Source organism: Triturus cristatus, chromosome 6, assembly GCF_964204655.1.
Source record: "Triturus cristatus chromosome 6, aTriCri1.1, whole genome shotgun sequence".
Lineage (NCBI taxonomy): Eukaryota > Metazoa > Chordata > Amphibia > Caudata > Salamandridae > Triturus > Triturus cristatus.
Window position 1 is genome coordinate 1635661745 of NC_140589.1, and position 22735 is coordinate 1635684479.

Below are 22735 nucleotides of genomic sequence, written 5' to 3' on the forward strand. Positions count from 1 at the left end.
GCAATTTAAGCTCATGTGTTTTATGACAGACTGAGTTTCCTATGTCGGTTGCTTTCATTCTGTACCCTTGGGATGATGCACAAGTTGTGGGATTGTAGGTAGTAAAGTTTTTATAATAAAGGTCCTCTTGAATATTTTAAAGCACTGTTCGCAATGAAAGTGTTTCCAAACTAGCTTGGAATGGTGAAGATGATTGATAATACAGTAGGAGATCAGGCACAAAGTAGAGAGAAGAGTGGAGAAAGGTATGTCAAGAAGGTCAGACCCTTGCAAGGTAGTAAAAGATAGTGTCATGTATGATTTTGTTGAAGGAAAAAAAAATGAAACAAGGATAGAGTTGCTGCGTTAAAGATTTATTGGGGGATTGTTATTGGACGTGTGTGTGTGTGTGTGTGGATTTGCAGACTTTCCACTGTGTGGCAAACAGGGCCGGACTGGGAACCAAAACCAGCCCTGGCAAAGTGCGCCACCGGCACACCGGAGGGGGGGGGGAGGGGCGGGGGGGTTATGAGTGCCACCGAGCTCTTTGCCAGGGGCGGTTTTCGGCCGATTTTGTTACAGGGCCGATTTTGCAGCTATGCTGCAAAAACTGCCCTGTAAAAAAAACGGCCCCCAGGGGCCCAAAACCGGCCCCCACCCGTGCGGCCCACCGGGGGATTGCCCGGTGCCCGCTACGGCCAGTCCGGCCCTGGTGGCAAACATTGACTCACTCTCGACGCCAGTGTTTACCCCAAGGTGATTGATGCTTTCTTTTTCTTTTCTTTTTTTTACTGGTGGTGCCCCTGTACCTCTGCTCATTTTGCCAACCTGCTGAATGGTATTTCCCCACCTACAACTGCAGCAGAATTATATTAGGTCACGGTGCTGCAGTGCAAGCAGCAACATGTCAGTCGGCAGGAACAACATGGCCCAAAGTCCGCATACCATGTGTTAGAAGGCAAGGGAGAAAAGTGAAATAAGTGTATGAGATATAAGGAAGGGGAATGTGTACTAATTTGAGCTAGAATTTGCTAAGCATTCTTCTGACCATGCACAACAAATTCTTTAAGACCTCTTCAAGGGGGAAAGATTATACAAATGCTACAATTCAATACAATACGTTATAAAATGGATATTATGAAACAGTCTAGTTCTTATATAAGACATAGTCAATGAATTACACTCTGGTGTCAGTTGCTATCATTCTGTGACCTTTGAATGATACCCCTGCATACGATTGCAGGAAATAAAGTCTTTCAGAAAACAAAGTCGCTCATGAAGTTTTTTGGGAAGTATTTTTTAAGCCAACTCAACTGTGCTGATTTTATCAATATCACAAAAGTGAAAGAGGGAGAGGCGTTTCTGAGATTTGATTGTGACATACATGGATCTCCATGGAGAGGGAATACCAAAATGAGCATATACCCATTGATTAAAACTATGAAAGATGCAGATTAACCTGGGCAGGATCCATGTTTCAGGTGCGAGCATTCTAACAGAGACAGGTTAAACAGGATATAAGTCAGGAATATGGTTTAAAATAAATTTTTCTTATCACACCCCATAGCTCCCGACGGCAATGCAAATATGATTGTCAATCTTTTTCAAAAATTTTGGAAAAACTGCAGAATTCTTTTGGGTGTCTATGCTTCCTAATACATTAGTTCACCACTTTATGAGGATATCTTTAAAAACACACTTGAGTTCGCGGACATACTGGAAGCCCTGGATAAGGGCACGAGAGAGGCCCGTCTGAAGTCTTGCCGCTTCAAAATGCTCCACGACTGGCATTGGTCACCAGCAAAACTGAACAGAGCAGGATTCCTTCCCCACGCAAACTGCTGGCGGTGCGCAAACACCCACTGTGACACAGCAAACATCAAACATCATCTGCGAGTGAACTTCAATCTAACCCATCTGGTTGCATATTTGAACGGTCTTGGGTGCCTCCATGCCGCTACACCTACCTCTCACCCCCTCAGTTATCCTTCTCCACAACGAGGGCGACTTCCCGGATTTTTTTCGCCCGCAGCGCCGCCTCCTTCACACAGACCTGGCTACAGCCAAGATATGTATTCTTCCCCAGTGGAGGTCGCCAGTACCCCCATCCCAGGAAGATTGGTTGGTGGCAATGATCCAAACTGCCTCTCACGAACGTGTCATTTACAACTTACAGGACCAGACTAAGCTATTTATGCAGAAGTGGGCGCCTTTCCTCCAAGATGAGGCCGCCGACAGGTACCCTGCCCAGGGCTCTCCACCCCCCTGAACTGCACAACCGACCCTCGCTGCATGTCTGGATGGGCTCACCCCGCCTTCCCTCTCACCTCCTGAGCAACAATGATACCCCCTGCCCCTGCCGTGCTTCGTTTCTCCTCCCCCCCTCGGCCTCTATCCCTCTTCCCCACCCCCCTTCCCTGCATTCTTCCTGTCTCCCTTCCTAGCCTTTCCTATGCCCTTTCCTCCCACCTGCTCATCCTTTTTCCTCATCGTTTTTCTCATCCTCATCCCTCCCTCGTCCATTCATTTCCCTCCCTTCTCCCGGACACGCAGACTCACAGGGCAGCAGGACACCCTCCTTCTTCAAGACACTTCCCCCTTTTCTGCCCGTTCCCCTTTTCGTCAAGAACCCACCCATCTCCCAAGCGATGGACGTAGGAATCACCCAAACCTACAGGAGAGGGCTCTCTTTCCCCTCACCATGATCCCTGCCCTCCTCCAGCCCTGCTGTCTGCAACATCCAGTCCCTGGAGATGCAACCCTCCGCCCCACCACTCCTCTTCTCAGAGAACGCCCTCCTCTACTCCTTGCCTTGTACCCCCCCACACCAGAGGACCGCAAGCCCACTGACCCCTCACTACATATGACTTCTGAAGGACAGGCCGGCATTGGGGGGAGGGGTGTTCACTCACGGGTTATTACTGGATATCAGTTTCTCCTGGATTATGCCTATTCCCATGTATCCATAACCCTCCACCTTCCCTTCTCAGTAAATTGCAATGCAACGTTCAGTCTAACATTGTTCAAAACGTTTGTGCTTAGATATCATAAGGTGTTCATGCTGTATACCTTTACTCAATAAAAAATTGCAACACAAACAAAATACACACTTGTGGCCCTGGAACAGGGTGGGTGGGTCCCAGATTACAACCACAGTCTGCTCAAGACTACAGTCTGTCTTTATCAGCAGCCCCCTAAAGCCACTCGAAAACTTTGTGTGAATCCAATCTTGTCACAGATAGTAGACCTGCTTGTCCAACAGCTCCATTGCATCATCGAATCATTTTTCAAAGATGTATTTATACAGGGATACAGATAATACTTTTTCATTGTCATGTAATACACGAGAATGAGAGAACACTCCAAGAAAGTTTGTTTGAGTTCTAAAGGAAATCTTGGCACATCTCTTTACAAAAACCATCCAATACCTATCATCAGGCTACCCTGAAAAGCAGAGAGCACCTTAGAAATGAGATCACAGGATTTCTTGAAAATAAAATAGGCCAATTTAGACTTCTGCACTGCGAGTTGTGATAGAGTTCACAATATTTTTTAAACCTATTCCCCTGGGCGAAACTGCCACATATATGTGAGAGTTATTTTTTCAATGTCTGAAAGAAAAACATTGGATGGCCACCTGTATACTGTAGCCATTTAATTACAAAGGTTTGCATAGCAGTCAGTGGCATTGGTTTCTGACAACTTCACAACTTACAAATACATACATTTTTCACACATGCACCTACCGTATTATGTCCTTTTGCTCGTCTGCCAAAAGTATATTCCAATGCTAGAGTTGGTTTTGGAATTTCATCTCTGTAAGTTACAAGAGAAACATAGTCTCAATAATTACTCATCATTATAGATACATAAGCTTCATCTTCAGGTCAAAAAATATAAGTATGCATATTGTTGTAATTTACGAAGAACGCAGAAGTTACACATCAGACTGTTGTGTGTCACTTTAGATACCCGTATATAGGTCTATTGAATCATGTCCTTATATAGGCACAATTCGACTTTTCCTTATTTAGGCATAATATTCCAGTCCTTATTTAGGCATTGGCCATGCAGATCCAAATACAGGCATGGTCACCTACATCCGTCCATCCCACGTCACAATGAGTTCTTAGAAACCAGACCGCTAAACCGTTGGGATTTTCCCTGCTGGGATTATTGATTTCTCCAAGAACTCATTTATTATGCATGGACTACTATTCCTTAGGGGTTCATCCATGACATCTTCCTCTGCCTGACTTTACGTCAATACTAGCATTCCTAGACACCTTCCAGGTATAAATATACCTTCACTTGCCCTGGCAATTCACAGCACAGCACAGCTCGGCTATACGGCTCGCCACGGCAAGTCCTGAAGGAGTTTGAGTCCGCGCCTGACGCACTGAACTGACGCTGTCTTCCCTGCACGCAGAGATTCCAGCTTCCAGTGTTCCAACTCCCCTTGCGGAGTGTTAGAGCTCGTGATCTGGAAAGAGATTCCCACCTCTCTCATTCTAAGGTATGGAGCTGACTAGAACCGAAGGAAATTCTTGGCATCTCATATAAAATTCTAACTTAAGCTCAGAAAAACTATAGCTTAAATCAGCACCTACTTCCTACCTTGCGCTACATTCAAGTTAGGCACACCGGGGTAGAATTATTTAGAAGCACCAGATGAGTATCCACTTTTAGCCTGTGTATTTATGTATATGTATATAGATATAGGTCATAGCTAAAAGACAATGCTGTTGCAGGTTTACTTCTTCTTACTGCTGACACTGTGCATATTATATCTTGCTTACTGTCTAATGATTGTGACAGCTCATATCTCTTACACGAGAACTAAGACTGTACAATAAATCCTTTTTATTGAAAACGCCCGTCTTCCTATTTTCTATGTAACTCTGAAGAAACTAAGCATGCACGATTGACTAAGTGAAACTGTTATCTATTGTTTCCACGATTCTGAGACACGTTCCAATTCTGAAAGGAAACAAAGTTATCATGTTTATGCGGTTGTCAGAAACTAATCCCTTCTTGTTCATTCGAGAAGTTTCTAATGACCTCTGAGTTAGCTGGCACACAAGTAATTAAGTTTAATATACTCGATAGGAGCATACTGACCTCAGTCCTATGCACAGAACTATAGTATATATTATTCCAATGCGCAGAGCCGATAAAGGAAATAGGAACTACACTACATGGCGCCCAACGGTTTGGTAAGGCACTAATTTAACGCTAGATACTGAAGTAACTCAGTCGTGCTTTTCTCAGAGACCTCTACTCATAATACTCCATAAGACGTCTGGAGGGGATAGGGATAATATCTGCCATAGCTGAGTAGGCCAAACATTCTATGTATTAGCTGTTTGGTTTATTCAGCGTTGAAGGATACAGTGTTCCAAAATATTGTGCACCTTATTTTTGTTTCCTTGAAACTTGTTCTGCATTTTTCAAAAAAACAATGGCCCAAAATGAGGATAATACAGAGGCTGCAGCTGACCATGTCATAGCAACCTTTAATACTACAGGTTTAAATGAAACCGATGACGGTGTTATAAACATCCATCCAAATTTAAGGAGAGCCATCACTCTAAAACTTATAAAGCATGGCCTAACACCAAGAGGTGCTAGAGCAGTTTTTGTGATAGAGGCACGTGAATCTTTTCAGACAGAGGTATTCTATTCATGGATTACATTCCCAGAATCAAATCCAGTAACACATGTGTTTCACTTCTTCAAAGAAGATGAAACACCTGAGGAATACACTCCCTTCGAGGATATTGAAATTCCACTCACATACCAGGAGCATCAGCTGTGGTTCAAAGGCACCCTAAAACATTACAATCACATAACCAGGCTCGGTCCACTAGGTAGACCAGGAGCGACATGGCTGATTTTAGCAGGCTACACACCTCATCCTGACATTGAAGAGATGTCAGACGAGGATTTACTCATTAAACTCAAAGAGTTAATAAAAATTTACAGACAACTAGTCCAATATGTTATGCGGACTTTCACAGTCCAACCACCATTAACCATTCCAACTCAAAACCCCCACCAAGGGAATACACTAAAAATTACTCCACAGACTTTACACGCAGTCATGGGAAAAATGCCCACAAAACGTGAACAAATTCCGTTCTGGATAGCTCAAAAAATTACTCAAATCGAAGCAGTATTTCCTAATACTAACCCTCATGAAAAACACAGAATTTTAACAATCTGTTTACCAATGGGGATCACATCTCATCTGGAAGACTGCATCCCTTGGGGCACAGTCTTTGCTGCCATCTATACTAAAACACATGGTGTTCCATCTATTGCGGTAATACCTGATGTCCTGAAACAAATTCAAAATGAATACGGGGCAGAGCCTGCTCTGAATTTAGGAATGAAATTACTGAAAAACTTCGAACAGGTCTCAACAATAATATTATCCAATATTAAAGGAGAGGCAGCATCAGTGGCGATCCGCCAGAAATTGAGAGAATTTGATGTAACAGAACAACAAAAAGAACTACCCAGAATAATAGAAAAATCCTGAGGAATTAGGCAGGAATTGTTTAGGAGGGAAACCACTTAAACCACAACTATCTGACAATCCTGAAAAGGACTCAATTAAACACAATCCTACATCTTCTAAAAAGAAGTTATGTTATGTTATGTTACTGCCATTTGTGTAGAGCAACAGATGCCCCAGCAATGGGGCGTCCCGGCGCTGTCAGCAGAGCAACTAACACGGAAGAAGACAGGAACTACACGCAGGGAAATAGGTATGTTTTTATGGCCTTCCTAAACATCAGATAGTTAGTATAGCTTCGTATGTGAGTGGGCAGTGAGTTCCAGAGGAGGGCTGCCCTGCTACGGAAAGAACGGCCTCCTCCCCGTACTCTCTGGAACCTAGGGACCCTCACCAGGTGTTGTCCAAGTGACCGCAACTGGCGTGTAGGAACATAGGAGGTGACCAGGTTGGCCAGAATACCAGGAGTGTTGTATTTCAGGGCCTTAAAAGTAATACACAGGGCCTTAAATTCAATTCTCCTGGCCACCGGCAACCAGTGAAGCCTGTGGATTGTGGATGACACCGGGCAGGACCTGCGCAAGCCAATCAATGATCTGGCTGCTGCATTCTGAACCCGTTGTAGCCGAGCAATCTCGGCTTTATTTGCCCCTAAGTACAGGGAACAGGCATAACCCAGTCTGGACATTATAGATGCCTGGATAATAGCCTGGCGAGTCGGGGGGTCAAAAAACCCCAATAGGGGTCTAAGCCCCCGCAGGAGCCCAAAACACGTCCCTGCTACCTTTTTCATTTAAACTTGATAGTTGAGTGATGAGTCTAACCATACCCCCAGGTTTTTGACGACTTGCTTAGGGGGAGGGGGACTCCAAGCTTTCTGGCCACCAAAGCTCACTCCACAACCTATGGTCTTTTCCCACCAACAACACCTCAGATTTACTAGCATTCAGCTGGAGGCAGTCAGCCGTCATCCATTCCGCGACCACCGCCAGGTCTCCCCGAAACTTCAGGGCGTCCCTCTTGGTGTCGCTCGAGAGTGCTACCACCAGCTGAGTGTCGTCGGCGTAGGAGACCATGGTCAGTCCCCTATTTCTAGCCACCGCTGCCAGTGGTTGGACATAGAGATTGAATAACTGGGGACTGAGGGGGGAGCCATGTGGGACACCTTGTTTGATGGGGTGAATGCCTAAGACGAAAGGGGAGACAGAAACCCTAAAAGACCTCTCACTAAGGAACGTGGTGAACCACTTCAGGGCTGAGCCAATGATCCCCACCTCCTCCAAACGTTGTGACAGAATGGCATGAGACACTGTGTCAAACGCGGCACTGAGATCCAGCAGGATCAGCGCCGATGTTTGCCCAGCGTCTAAAGCAGACCAGAGATGTTCTGTCACAGCCAAGAGAGCAGACTCTGTGCTGTGACCAGGTTGAAAACCATTCTGGGAGGGGTCCAGCGTACCATTCTCAGTCAGGAAGTTTGAGAGGAGAGAGTTAACCTGCGTTTCCATAATCTTAGCAGCCCAAGGGAGTAGTGAGATGGGGCCGTAATTTTCAGGCTTGGCTGGGTCCAACACAGGTTTTTTTAATAAAGGTAGCACTTTGGCATGTTTCCACGCTTTGGACACAGTAGCGGTGGAAAGCGACATATTAATTACCTGTTTCAGGAAGGGCAAGAATGTAGGCAGCACCCTTCTGAATTGTTCCGGTTTAAGCGGATCAGCCGGTGAGCCAGACTTAATTTTCCTACAGAGTGCTTGCAGTTGGTCTGTGGAAATGAGTACAAGAAACTCCAAGGTATTGGCAGGTTGATCACGCCCTACCACTGGCAGGGTGATAACTATAGCAGGAAAGGACCTATAGATGTTATCTACCTTCTTAATAAAAAAGGAGGCAAGGTCTTCACATTGCTCATTGGACTGTATTTTCTGCCCTACGTTGGACTGCTGTGATTTAAAGCTGGAAAGTATCGTGAATACGCTCTTTGCCGGGTTATCGCTGTTACGGATTAAGTCAGCATAGAACGTTGCAAGCGCCAATTGAATGGCCTTATGATAGCTTTTGACTGCCACCCGATAGCTATCTTTCGCCTTGATGTTGAAATCTCTTAACCAAATACGTTGCCGCCTTTTGCGTTCTCTACGCAGATCGGCCAACTCTCTGTTATACCATGGCTTAGATCGAGTTTTACGATTCAGGGATAGTTTCTCAGGAATGAGACCATCCAGTGGCCGACTGATCCAGTCTGTAAGGACGTCATATGCCTCATCAGGATCGTTAGGGAGGCTAGGGCATGTAATAGACAGACGGGCCTGGAAAGAATCCCAGTTAAGCTTATGCCAGGGGCGTTTGAGCGAAGAAGTCTGGTCGGAGATCTGTAAAGGAGATATCTCCTGAAGGGACATAGGGACCAAGTAATGGTCGGACCATCCCATAGGCATAGGGTCAAGGGCAATGTTTGAGGGTATATTAGTAAAAACTGGGTCCAGCAAGTGGCCAGCTACATGTGTAGGGCCTGATACAAGTTGTAGTAGTTGGCAAGCTGCCATATCTGCTATAAAATTTGCCACATCAGGGTCATCAGATTTCTCTAAATGGATGTTCAAATCCCCGGTGACTGTGAAGTTGGCAGTGTTAATAACTAGCGAGCTAACCGCCTCTACAAGTGCAGCCTTAAAAGCAGTGGCTGGCCCAGGGGGCCTATAAATCAAAAGCCCTGACATGGTATAATTGGGGCTGAATGTAACCTTGAAGAGGGCACATTCACTACCAGGTATAGTATGCTTGGTAAACATGCACGGGTAGACTGATTTAAAAATCACCGCAATGCCCCCTCCTCTGGTCAACCTATTAAGGGTAAGAATGCTATATCCTGCAGGAAGCGCCAGGACAGGTTCTGTCGTTATCTCATCCGAAAGCCACGTATCGGTGAGAAAGAGTACATCCATAAATGTCAGCATAGTGTTTAGCTAAAGAACGACAATTAAAGTTGAAAATCTTAACGGCCTTCTTGGATCGTGGGAGGAGAGCACATGCCGTCAACGTAGAAGTGGTACAAAAGGGGGTGGTGATGGACGGGGCATCAGAACCAATCAAACACTCACACCCAGTCAGCAGATCTGGGTTTGATCCATCACCGTTCTTTGGCCCATTCTACCACCCCAGTTCAGACATGGCCATATGCAAATCAGTCTGACCCTGTGCCTCATGGGAACAGTCCAGCCCGAACTGCCAAGCCATGCCTTCCCTGGACCGGAAACAAGCTTCCTAGGACCGGTTTCTGGCATTTCAGCCGTCGTCAGCCAGGCTTGCTTGAATCCAGTGGCAAAGTGAGCAAGGGACTCACGTCTGAGCATACCCTGCCAACTTATGGCGAACAAAGCGGTACAAAAGGGGGTGGTGATGGACGGAGCATCAGAACCAATCAAACTCTCACACCCAGTCAGCAGATCTGGGTTTGATCCATCACCGTTCTTTGGCCCACTCTGCCACCCCAGTTCAGACATGGCCATATGCAAATCAGTCTGACCCTGTGCCTCATGGGAACAGTCCAGCCCGAACTGCCAAGCCATGCCTTCCCTGGACCGGAAACAAGCTTCCTAGGACCGGTTTCTGGCATTTCAGCCGTCGTCAGCCAGGCTTGCTTGAATCCAGTGGCAAAGTGAGCAAGGGACTCACGTCTGAGCATACCCTGCCAACTTATGGCGAACAAAGCGGTACAAAAGGGGGTGGTGATGGACGGAGCATCAGAACCAATCAAACACTCACACCCAGTCAGCAGATCTGGGTTTGATCCATCACCGTTCTTTGGCCCACTCTGCCACCCCAGTTCAGACATGGCCATATGCAAATCAGTCTGACCCTGTGCCTCATGGGAACAGTCCAGCCCGAACTACCAAGCCATGCCTTCCCTGGACCGGAAACAAGCTTCCTAGGACCGGTTTCTGGCATTTCAGCCGTCGTCAGCCAGGCTTGCTTGAATCCAGTGGCAAAGTGAGCAAGGGACTCACGTCTGAGCATACCCTGCCAACTTATGGCGAACAAAGCGGTACAAAAGGGGGTGGTGATGGACGGAGCATCAGAACCAATCAGACGGATTTGCATATGGCCTTGTCTGAACTGGGGTGGCAGAGTGGGCTAAAGAACGGTGATGGATTAAACCCAGATCTGTTGACTGGGTGTGAGTGTTTATCCTGCCACCTGCAAGGTTCACCAGCAGCTGTGATTAATCCAACGTTTGGGCAACTTTCGAATGGGAGTTACCTCATGTTGAATGATCAGAGCTGTTGTGGCATGTTGCCAGGTATCCCATATTTAGTGACGATTACTTCCAGGGTCACTTGCTGTATGCAAGGCTTGTTTCCCCAAATAGATACAGTCAGGGAGTCGCCTATATGGCCTTCAATGAACATCTCTTCTATACGAATATATGCTAGCACCTTTTCAAGCAGTCCTCGGAATCATTCCTAACTTTATGCACTCGGTGTTTGGTGGTCTGCCGCTTCTTTTAGCGCTTATTGCAGGAAATCCTATTTTTATTCCTCCTGCTACGCTATGGCAAACCTATCCACCAGCGTCACTCCCAGCAATTTTGGAGAAAGTGCTCCTAGAGAGGAGGTGTTGTGAGTGCATAGTACAACTCGTCTACGAGAACTGAACGCCACATGGTTTCTGTCATTCAGACCAATCTGGCAGGATTGCATCTTACCTGTTCTGCGCTGCCTGCTTTGCGGTGAAGAATGCATGCTAGACATATGTCTGACACTACCATCAGTCATGCCTACGGATATCGATACTCTGCTGGACCCGATAACGGCCCATGCTCTGTGTTGTCCCCAGCGGCTACCAATCCTGATGACAGCATTCATGGAGATCTCACAGACGCGACATGCTACTGCTGAGGTACGAGACGGATCAACAGGCGCACAGGTAACATCGAACACCTCTACTGACGATGTTCCACATCTATGTGCAGTTAATCTTCTAAATGAGGTATTTGACCTGTCACCAATATCGGTGGACGACTTCTTGTCTACAGGATTGGAGGATTACATGTTCTCTCCGACACCTTCCACTAACTTTTGATTTGGCTCATGTTGTACCAGACAATCACTGAATTTGGCCTTCATTTTTCAAAAAACAAGGGGGGAAAAAAATTGGAACTTTTTATTTTTTCGCTTTAACATTTTTTCTTTTTTTTTTGGACTCATGAACTCTGCTTATAGTAGAACTATTCATAGAGAATAGATTTCCTTGAACACTTCCAGGAACACATTGTCATCTTATTATTTATTTTTTTGACACCATTATAATAATGACATGAAATGTTTTTTTTCCCTTTCTGTACCATTGAACCATTTCATTGTATGTATATTTGTACATATTTGTGCTCATTCATTTGGCAATCGATGTAATATGTTTTGCTTAGAATGAGACCTGCTTTGATTATGTACAGCACTATTGCATTTTAATGCATAGCCACTGTTTTTAGAGACGTTTTTTATGCTTTTAGATATGTTTTTAGTGAAACATGTGATACTCTATTTTTATCATATTTAGCATTTAGTAATGTCGTTCTATCGAAAGTGGAGTGGGTGTTGTGTGTCGCTTTAGATACCTGTATATGGGTCTATTGAATCATGTCCTTAAATAGGCACAATTCGACTTGTCCTTATTTAGGCATAACATTCCAGTCCTTATTTAGGCATTTGCCATGCAGATCAAAATACAGGCATGGTCACTACATCCGTCCATCCCACATCACAACGAGTTCTTACAAAACAGACCCTTTAGCCATTGGGATTTTCCCTGCTGGGATTATTGATTTCTCCAAGAACTCATTTTTTATGCATGGACTACTATTCCTTAGGGGTTCATCCATGACGTCTTCCTCTGCCCGACTTTACGTCAATGCTAGCATTCCTAGACACCTTCCAGGTATAAATATGCTTTCACTTGCCCTGGCAATTCATGGCACGGCACAGCTCGGCTATACGGCTCCCCACGGCAAGTCCTGAAGGAGTTCGAGTCCCCGCCTGATGCACTGAACAGACGCTGTCTTCCCAGCTTCCAGTGTTCCAACTCCCCTTGCGGGGTGTTAGAGTTCGTGATCTGGAAACAGATTCCCACCTCTCTCATTCTAAGGTATGGAGCTGACTAGAACCTAAGGACATTTTTGGCATCTCATATAAAATACTAACTTAAGCACAGACCAACTATAGCTTAAATTAGCACCTACTTCCTACCTTGCACTACATTCAAGTTAGGTACACTGGGGTAGAATTATTTAGAAGCACCAGATGAGAATCCACTTTTAACCTGTGTATTTATGTATATGTATATAGCTATAGGTCATAGCTTAAAGACAATGCTGTTGCAGTTTTACTTCTTCTTACTGCTGACGCTGTGCATATTATATCTTGCTTACTGTCTAATGATCGTGACAGCTCATATCTCTAACTAAGACTCTTCAATAAATCCTTTTTATTGAAAACGCCCGTCTTCCTATTTTCTGTGTAACTCGGAAGAAACTAAGCATGCACGATTGACTAAGTGAAACTGTTATCTATTGTTTCCACGATTCAGAGACACGTTCGGATTCTGAAAGGAAAGTTGTCATGTTTATGCTGTTGTCAGACACTAATCCTTTCTTGTTCATTCGAGAAGTTTCTAGTGACTTCTGAGTTAGCTGGCACACAAGTAATTACGTTTAATATACTCGATAGTAGCATACTGACCTCAGTCCTATGCACAGAACTATAGTGTATATTATTCCAATGCGCAGAACTTATAAGGGAAATAGGAACTACACTACAAGACAAATGGAAAGAAAGTGGACAAATGTGACAATGTGTAAAGTCTTTCTGAGCGCCTATTTTCTCCCCAAGGTTGCAGATTATTTCAAACTACTTTAATAAATGCAAGAAACTCATTTTTTCAGGCGAAATTAACAAAGTCATCTCCCACGTTATAAATCAGCATTTAATAAACATCATCAATTGTATTACACAATTTTGAAGAAGTGGAGAAGTTTGCAAAAAAATGTAGTGAAAAAATAAAAAACATCCTTATTGGTTTCCAAAAAGTATATAAAATAACAAAATAATTACACAAAAAGTATAAAAAAAACAAAAAACATTTGAGGAACCAAAATAATGTGCTTTCAGTAAAATTTGCAAAATAAATAAAATAAAAAACAAAACAAAAAAAACACAATGAACAGTGAGGGTTGGCTGTTTGCTGTGGGTTAGTTGTGGCCAACCCGCATTGCACATGGCCAAAGGCCACAATAGCCATGGTTGGCTCCAGAGGCAAGCTGGGCACAAGGCCTGGCCCTGCAGCCAACCCCGGCGGGCTCAGGGCTAAAGGCCTCCTGCATCAGGTTAGATGATCACCTGGGAATGGCTGGATGGAGGGCCAAAGACAAATCCTTGCAACGTACGATGGAAGCCGTGTACAGCTAGGGTTGGCCACTCTTGGTGGCATTTATGTAATGTGATTTAAAAAAAACTGAAATTCAGTGATAAAACTAAGGGGCCTATTACAATGGCGGGCAGACAAAGTCCATCCGCCTCCGTAACGGAAAACGGGACCACCCGCAAGAGGTACGGCGGTCCCGCTGTGCCCATTGGGATGCAACCGCCACCCTGGCGGTCGCATCCTGCATATTTAACATTGTGGCGAGGGTGCTTTGTGAAGCACCCGCCACAATGCCAAATATGCCTGTTGTGCATTGGCCTGCACAACATGACAGGTACCGCGCGGTGCCTGCCACCTTGTGCATGCCAAATGTAGTGAGCTACCATAGTTATCCCCCAAGTGCATCCCCCTACCCCCTCCACCCCCGGGGGCCGTAACGGGCCCCAAAAGTAAATTCCTGCATGCCGTTCCATGGCAGAGTCTCCGCCATGGAAAGGCATCCAACCGCTGCCATAGTAATATGGATGGCGGTGAACCCAAGAGTGGAGTGGTGCATCACCCGTTTTTGTGGAGAAAGTTATTTTCAATAAGTATTATAGTCTTTGTAGAGTTGTCTTTAAACAGTCCTTTATTGCAAAAATCAGAATATAGGAAATTGTCAATCAACGTGTTTCGTTCATAACAATGAACTTCTTCAGGGCATATGTATAGGTGGCGTCTGAGTTGTAGTGGGCATGTACAGAGCAGCTGCGAGGGCCTCCTTGATACGGGTTAGTATACAGCAGAATCTGTTTAAGCGAGTAAAGTGAAAGCCGTCAGCTCTGTCGGGTCCGCCACCATATTGTGTCCCTTTTCTGGCCGGTCGACAATTGAAGAAAAACATTGAAGAAATTGAAGAAAAACATTTTACTGGAAACCTCTGAGTGGCAGACATGAGCCTCCAGAAAGATTTAGCAGAAGTGGATTGCGAGGAACTACTAAGTCAAGTATCTCCAATGGAAGTGGAAATAAGATCTGATTAGGGCATTTATGAAAATGTATACACACCATTTAGACCCAAATCTGTCTTTACCCCAATGATGCCCAAAGACGGATTAGACATTTTTGCTGATAATGTAGTCAAGGACCTGAAGGAATAGGCGAAATTCAGTAGCAGAGATTTTATCAAAACAAATCATAACCAAAGGATACAATACAACAACCTAGTCAAAAAAAATCAAACAACGACAAGACATTGTGGTACGATGGTCCGACAAGGTAGTCTTGTGGCCTCTAGAGAAATACAACCAGGAGGCATTGACACAACTACAGGACAGAGAGTGCTACAGTCGCACAAGTGCCACTAGTATCATGGGAGTTAAGGAAAAGTTCCACAAGGCACTGTATGAATGGAGAGGTGTGGGGCTCATTTCCAAACAAGAACTCGATTTTCTGAAACATGACTATCCCATAACGCCCCAACTCTATCTTATACCAAAGATACATAAAGATGCCCAGTGTCCCCCAGGAAGACCAATCATTTCTGCGATTGGGGGACTTTTCGAAAACACCTTAAGATATATAGACTTCTTCCTTCAACTCTATGTCCATGAACTCCCAGTGTACATCAGAGACACTGGGGACTTTTTAAAAAAAAATTCTGATCAGACATGAAAGACAATCTTGTATTCATTACATTGGATGTGCATACTTTATACACCAGTATAAGACACAGGGATGGTCTGAATGCATTAAGCTACTATCTGGGGAAACGACCCATTGGTCTATATCAACATACCATGATGCTATTACAAATGGCAAAATGGTGTTTAGACAACAATATATTTATCTTTGACAGACTCTCCTACAAACAAACACAAGGCACAGCCATGGGTACTTGCTTCGCCCCCAGCTATGCTAATTTGCATATGGGCTGGTGGGAGGACCAAGTACTCATGATGACACAAAGTACATCTATGACTGAGAATGTAATTCGCTATGTCAGGTACATAGACAACATTTTCATTCTGTGGCAAGGCACTGAAGAAAGTGCTACCACCTTTGCTACAGAAATTAATAACAACTGCCTTAATCTAGCGTTCACCTATACCACCAGTAAAAAATCCATCAAATTCCTAGATTTAGAAATGTATGTAGAAAATAACAAAATCCAATCTAGGACATAGAGAAAACCCACCTTAGGTAACGCAATCCTCCACGCCAGAAGCTTCCACCCCACAAGCCTCAAGGAGAGCATACTATATGCGGAATGCCTCTGGATGAAGCACAACTGCAGCACTCATGAGGGATTGAGACAATCTACGAAGGGTCTGTTTGAGAGACTAAAATGTAGAGGATACAGCACTAGAACATTGACCAACGCAGAACAGAAATGTGCCAATGCCAAGAGGGAAGATTTACTATTCACCATCTAGAACAGTAATAACAAAAAAAAACACAAAACAAAGAAACAACACCTAGATTGATTACAGGTTTCAATGCTTATCATATGAACCTCCTTAAAATACTGCACAGGCATTGGCAACTAGTACGTAGCGATCCAGTTATAGGTCCCACATGCGTAAACTCCCACAGATTACATTCAGAAGAGCCAAATCCATGCGCCAGGAATTAGTTTGTAATGCACCATCAATTGACAGGGGAGCTGGCTGGCTCAAACCACAGAGAGTGTTTCACAAATGCTTCAAATGTAAAGCGTGTAAACACGGCATAAATACCAGAACCGTCCCTTTACCGCTCAGACAGACTCCCTTTGAAATCCGAGGCAGTTACACATGCAAAACTGATCTCGCAGTCTACGTCCTCCAATGCACATGTGCAAAACAGTACGTGGGGAGCACCATACACCCCGTACACGTGCGGATATTACAACACGTGAGGGCCATCATTCATGATGACCCCGCATATCCAGTAGCGAGACACATGAACACATGCCATGCGGTGAGGCTCAAGAACTTTTCTTCTTTGTGATTGACAGTTTCCCCAAGAACATTAGAGGAGGGAACAGACAACTTTCATTCAGAAGATTAGAATCAAGGTATATCATTTTACTTGATTCCAAAATCCCAAAAGGGATGAATGCAGATGAGGCACTTAATGTACATCTTTGATATTCTAACCGCTTGTCCTGCACCTGAACCCTTTCCGTGGCGTTAGGTTCTCACACTTTAGTAATTCTTGATAATGTTTTGTTGGCACATTTTTTCACACTTTAGTTAGTATAAGGAATTTTTTTGTATATACAGGGGTTGTTTTCGTCCGATCAGATCAATAACATAGGAGAAAGTGGTACTGGAGCAAATGCCCACTTGGGCATTATACTTCGTCTGGTTCTTGCCAGTCCCACGGTCCCCAGCTAACTCACCCATTCACGAGAGATGATTTTTTGTTTTTTCAATTTATTGATATACACATAGGATTTTTTTCCATAGTCATCTCTTATCAAATGCGTTTCCGATATCAATTTATAGGAATAGGTGAGAGAGATTTCTCTGTTTCAAAATGGGGGTGGTCAACAATGCAGATGTAACTCTTCCATTCCTCCTTAGTGTTGTGATGCATTTACACCCATGAATAACACTTGAAAAGCACTGTATCCAGGTATCAAGTTATTTGTGGTTTTAATAATTGTCACAGTTTATTTTATTGTTTATAAAGATAAACCTGTTGTGCAGCTTTAACAACAGTTGGACGGAATGTTTTCTATTTTGCTTTTTGCACGGTCATGGTTAATATGCCAATTCTTCTATATCCTTCACCACAGACGATTTCTGTGACAACCAACTGAATGTGCTTTACTTACATATATGTAGTAAAATCAGAGATACCTAATGTAGTGAGCAAGGCGGTCTGCCGCCGAAACGCGTCTAGGTAATTCATCTGGAATAAAGAATCTTTCTATGATAAAATTCCCCACTGAGTCAGCGCCTGTTCTTTATGGATACCAGGAATGGTGAAATATAAATATTATATATATATATATATATATATATATATATATATATATATCCCATGTTTGCAGTCTCAAAAAAAATCTGTGTCCACGGAAAGCAGAAACCACGCAGATCCAAAGTCAGGCACAATAGTTGTTAGTTTATTTTAAAGCCGAGTCTTCACAAATATCTGACGCGTTTCGGGCATCCGCCCTTGCTCACAGACAGATATATATATATATCTTCACTTAAAAAACCATAGGTTTCAGGCACGTTATAGTTAGAAATTAGCATTTAAAAAACCTTAGAAATTCACTGAAAAAAACATAGGTTTTAGGGAAAGTTATAGTTAGTTGGACATTTCACTCGTACAAAACCATAGAAATTCACCCGTTATAGTTAGTTCAGCTAACTATAACTCATGCCCCCGCAATGCACTGCTGATGATGTCACATATTACATCACTCATAACATGGTCAGTGACATCACTGATGACAGCACTGATGACATCTCAAATGACATCACTAATGACATCACTAATGACATCATCCAGAGGTGGCGGTCCCCGGGGCGTGTGGGGCCGGCTCGAGCCCCCTCACACAGGTTTTTTTCTTTTTTTAAACCCTGGGGGATGGCGGTCCCCGGGGCTGTGGGGAGCCGTGTGCCCCCCGCAATCAATTAATGAAAGCCCCGGGAGGTGGCGGTCCCCGGGGCTTGGGGGAGGTGGTGGTACCCGGGGCAGTGTGGGGGGGATTGGGGCCCCCCCACACACTTTTTTTTCTCTGCCCCCGGGACCTGGCCCACCCGGAGGCTAAATATTAATGAAGCGCGGGAGGCCGCGCTTTGTTTTTGTTTTTTTAATTTCGGCTGAAATTTGCGCTGGGTGCGTGAATCTCGCCGATTTTGTTTTTAAAAAAAATGCTTTTTTTGGCCCTGGGGGTCCTTGTGGGACCCCCTGAGCAGGCCTAGGGGGGTCAGGGTATTTCTACCCTGCCCCCTTTCCTTGTTTTTCGCGTTTCTTTTTCTGTTTTCTTGTGCCTCGGTTCTACCGAGGCACAAGATGGCTGCCAACACTGCCTCGTTTGGAGTGTTGACAGCCAATTAGCATGAAGCTCGTGATCGGGAGGGTGCGCGGATCCTCCGCGGCCTTAGATATCGCCATCTTTATTTCTTAATTTCTCAAAAACTACTGTTTTCTATAGGAAATTAATTTTTTTACCTCTATTTTTTTAATTTCTCAGGAACTACTGAATGGATTTAAACCATTTTAAAAAAAAAGGGCGCTTTCTGAGCCAAGGGCTACCTTTTCGCAAAATTTGGTGTAATTCCATTCAGCAGTTCGGGCTGTAGCCGTGTCTAATATTTCCTATGGAAAAAAACATGGAGAAACGCGTTTTGGGACCCCCCTTTTTTCTCGGCCCTCGCTTGACTAATCACCCCCAAACTTTCGGGATAGGAGCTGACCGGAACGGGCCATTAGTTTTGAAAATGTTGCGAAGATTCGTCAACTGGCGCCAAAGTTATTGGGAATAGAATGTTACGATTTTCCTGGCTAATAGGTCCTAACTATAACTACCTACTGGCGACTGCCAGTAGGTTATGGTTATATATATATATATTGTAAAAAACTACATTTGTGACATTGATATTTTTTCTCGATATTTTTGTACTTACCATTATAAACATAGGATGTTGATATTTTTGACATCGATGAATATAACTCGATATTGTGGTATGGTATTTTAGGTGTCGATATTCTGTGAGTGACCCCTGCCAGCGAAGATCCCAGTGTCTCTTTTCTAGCCCTTTTTCCCCTTTTGCCCAAAGTTTGATAGGCTGCACTAGTTAGGTCTCGCCTGATCCAGCGCATGCGCTGGTCTGGCCGAGACATTTTGTATACGGGCTTTTCAAAGTGCTGCCGTGGCCTAAAGCTTCAGTGCATGTGAAAGTGCACCCGCGCAGCACCATGCAGCACGCGATCGCGATCACTTTCACTTTCGCGTCCGCCTCACTTTCGCGGCCGCGTGGCCAATGCTTGTTTATTTAATCGCGTGCTCGCTGATGTATTTTACGTTCAATGTTGCACGGAAGTTTTTATTTTTTATTTTTTTAAACCAATCGGCTGAGTACTTTTCAGTGTAACGCATTCCCGTCAGTCCACCCATATTTGGAGTTTGTCACTATTCACTCAACCTCCAAACAAGCAAAATGTCTCTAACCGATTTAATTCAAGAAACAACCCCTCGCCTACAATGTGTTTATTCATTTCCTATGCTATCACGCACCAAAACTAGTCCATGTTATGTTAAGTGAATTTCAGTACCACGCCCTTGAACACTAAGTTTTGAGAGATGGTAGCATCGAGGAGCGACGTGATATGCGTGGGGCGCTCATCGTACTCTGTGTAAATCGGAAGAGCTCCTTTTTGTGCACGGAAGCTGAACAAATGTTTGTTTATTGTGTTGTAGGGAGATACCGCCATGTCCTCGGTAGTTGTTGAGCCGCAGCAGGTGAGTCCACTGCCCTGATGATTTATCCATGTGTTCTGCGGATTATTTGATTCCCCGGTGACTTGAAGTGTTTCTTCATCACAGAATGTGGTGTCCCGGGTGGTCAGCCTGCTCCTGGTCAGCTCCGCCTACGGCATGGTGTCGTCTGCGTATGCCAACACCAAGGAGAACCACCCCTACCTGAGATCGGTCTGTGAGGTGGCGGAGAAGGGAGTCCTGACTATCCCCGCTGTAGCCTTCACCACGGCCATGCCAATCCTCCAGAGGATGGAGCCTCAAAGTAAGTTCAGCTGTAAAATTAATACTTACGAGTGCCTCGCGACCCTTGTCCGAAGTAATAATGTCCTCCTCAAGCCCTACAGTTAATTAGTTCCAAATGTGTTTTCTATACCCTATAGAACACCCATTCTGCCATATAAGCGTATTTAAATGACGTAATACATTATTAAAACTTGTAATAGCACACTCGGCCCACTTACCGCTGCGCCCCCACTCCCTGCAGCGAAACTAAAACAAGAAGGCAAGTGCTGACGGGAAAGCCATATCCTTTGACAGACTTCTGACACGCTTTCCTTTTCCTATGAGCTCAAATCTTGCATAGAATACCGCCTGTAACCTTTCATCTACTTTCAAGCTGCGTCTCGACGTCCCCTTTGCCTAGTTCACTCATCATGAGTTATTTGGGATTGGCAGCAGTGCACTGTTTGTGTTGGCACACACCCGCCATTGCAGCATATCGGTTCTGTTGTACTTAAACTCCGAAAAATCTTTTCTCTTTCTGTCAGGCAATTTTGCTTATATTTTTCTAGCTGTTTGCTCTGTGGTTTTTATGATGATTAGGAGCAGCATTCTGCATTCCCACTGACTTTCTGTTCGTGGGTTGCTCGATCTTACAAGCCCATATTTCTAGCAACAGCAGTGATTCACTTAAGTCAGAAGGCCAAACATACCACATTGTAGGAGTCGTTTTTTTAAAAATTGCTTTTGTGCAAGTTTAAAAAGTTAAAATACGTCCAATTTTCCTCTCGACACATTTTGCCATATAGTGAACAATACATCTTTGATATCAGTAAAGTCTTTTAACATTCGCCAATCTTATATTTAATTGAATGCCATCTTTTTATTGTGTAAATGTTATCCGTGCTCTTTTCTGACTTAAACTATATCACCACCAACTCTAAAAGTGCTATAAATTCCCTCAAGCACTTAATTAAAGTATTCATTTGTGGCTGAATCGTCAATTTCCCTCATGAATGTTCATTACAATTATTGCTTTTGGAGAACTGGGTAATTGGATAACATCAGCACCAAATTCTGTTCCCTGATAGATGGAACAGTCTCCAGAGTGTCTTGCTTTTCGGTTATACTCCAGGTTCCTGCCTTATCAAGCGGACACATAACCTTATGTCTGTACCTTTTAATGTTTTGTCTTGGTACACTAAACCTGAGCAGACCCAAATTTAACTGGAACCCAATGTCTGCTGCTGCACTGTTACTTCTCAATTCAATTGTTTCTTTATTCAACCTTCCGAAGACAGATCATAAAAGGTACACATTATATCATTCAACATTAAAACTAGACTCATTAAAAACAACAACAAAAAAACAATTTCCATTTAAAATACGAAAGATCGCAGGCAAAAACAATGGTTTGATTGTATCTAAAGTGGCAGTGCAAGTAAACTGAATAGCAGCAGGTATAATCCAATGACATTAAATATTAGAATCAGTCTTGTTAACGAGTTAGCAACAATAAGCATTATAGCAGCAATACAATAAATACAGGAGCTGATAAAATGTATAAATATTAAAACAACATATTCCTTCTTTTTGCTAAGGTGCATTTCCGAAAACCCGCAACAGCAAAGCAAACGTCACAGTCATTAAGTTGCAGGAGAAAATACAAAGCTGCTTTACAAGGAGTGGTAGCAAAATTTCCTAGTGAATGGAAGATAAAATTGACAAAAAACACAAAATGTAAAATAGTTTGACTCGAATGTTAATTACGAGCAAGTGGTAATAGTTTCAGGAGAATACTGCCCCAAGGGGAAACCTATGAACCAGCTGAATGACTCAAGCCTAAATCTGGTCAGCAAATTCTTTTTGTAAACCTTATTTACTTATAAAAGATACTGGGCGATAGAGGGGGGTACTTGAATAAGGCAATAATATGACAGAGGGTTTTGACACTTTAGACAATTCCCTAGAGGATTCTTTGTGCTTTCGGAAGCTATCCAACACCCTCTGTTGATCCCCTTTGCAAATTGATTCTGGGTGCTCAAACAGTGAGGTACAACCAAGTTCCATGAAGCAAGTTTTGATGTATTGGAGCCAAGGAATAACAAGCATTTGCAATGCAATAGGTCTCGCATTTACGC

At 43.9% G+C, this 22735-nt stretch overlaps 1 protein-coding gene across 1 annotated transcript in view; it reads right to left on the reverse strand.

Moving 5' to 3' along the window:
* The window catches only part of DYNC2LI1 (dynein cytoplasmic 2 light intermediate chain 1), a 330466-nt gene that overhangs the window by 210862 nt on the left and 96869 nt on the right, over positions 1 to 22735 (reverse strand). The window contains exon 4 of the mRNA XM_085612784.1: positions 3726 to 3795. Within this exon, the coding sequence (XP_085468910.1) occupies positions 3726 to 3795 (70 nt within the window). The remainder of the gene's footprint in view (positions 1 to 3725; positions 3796 to 22735) is intronic.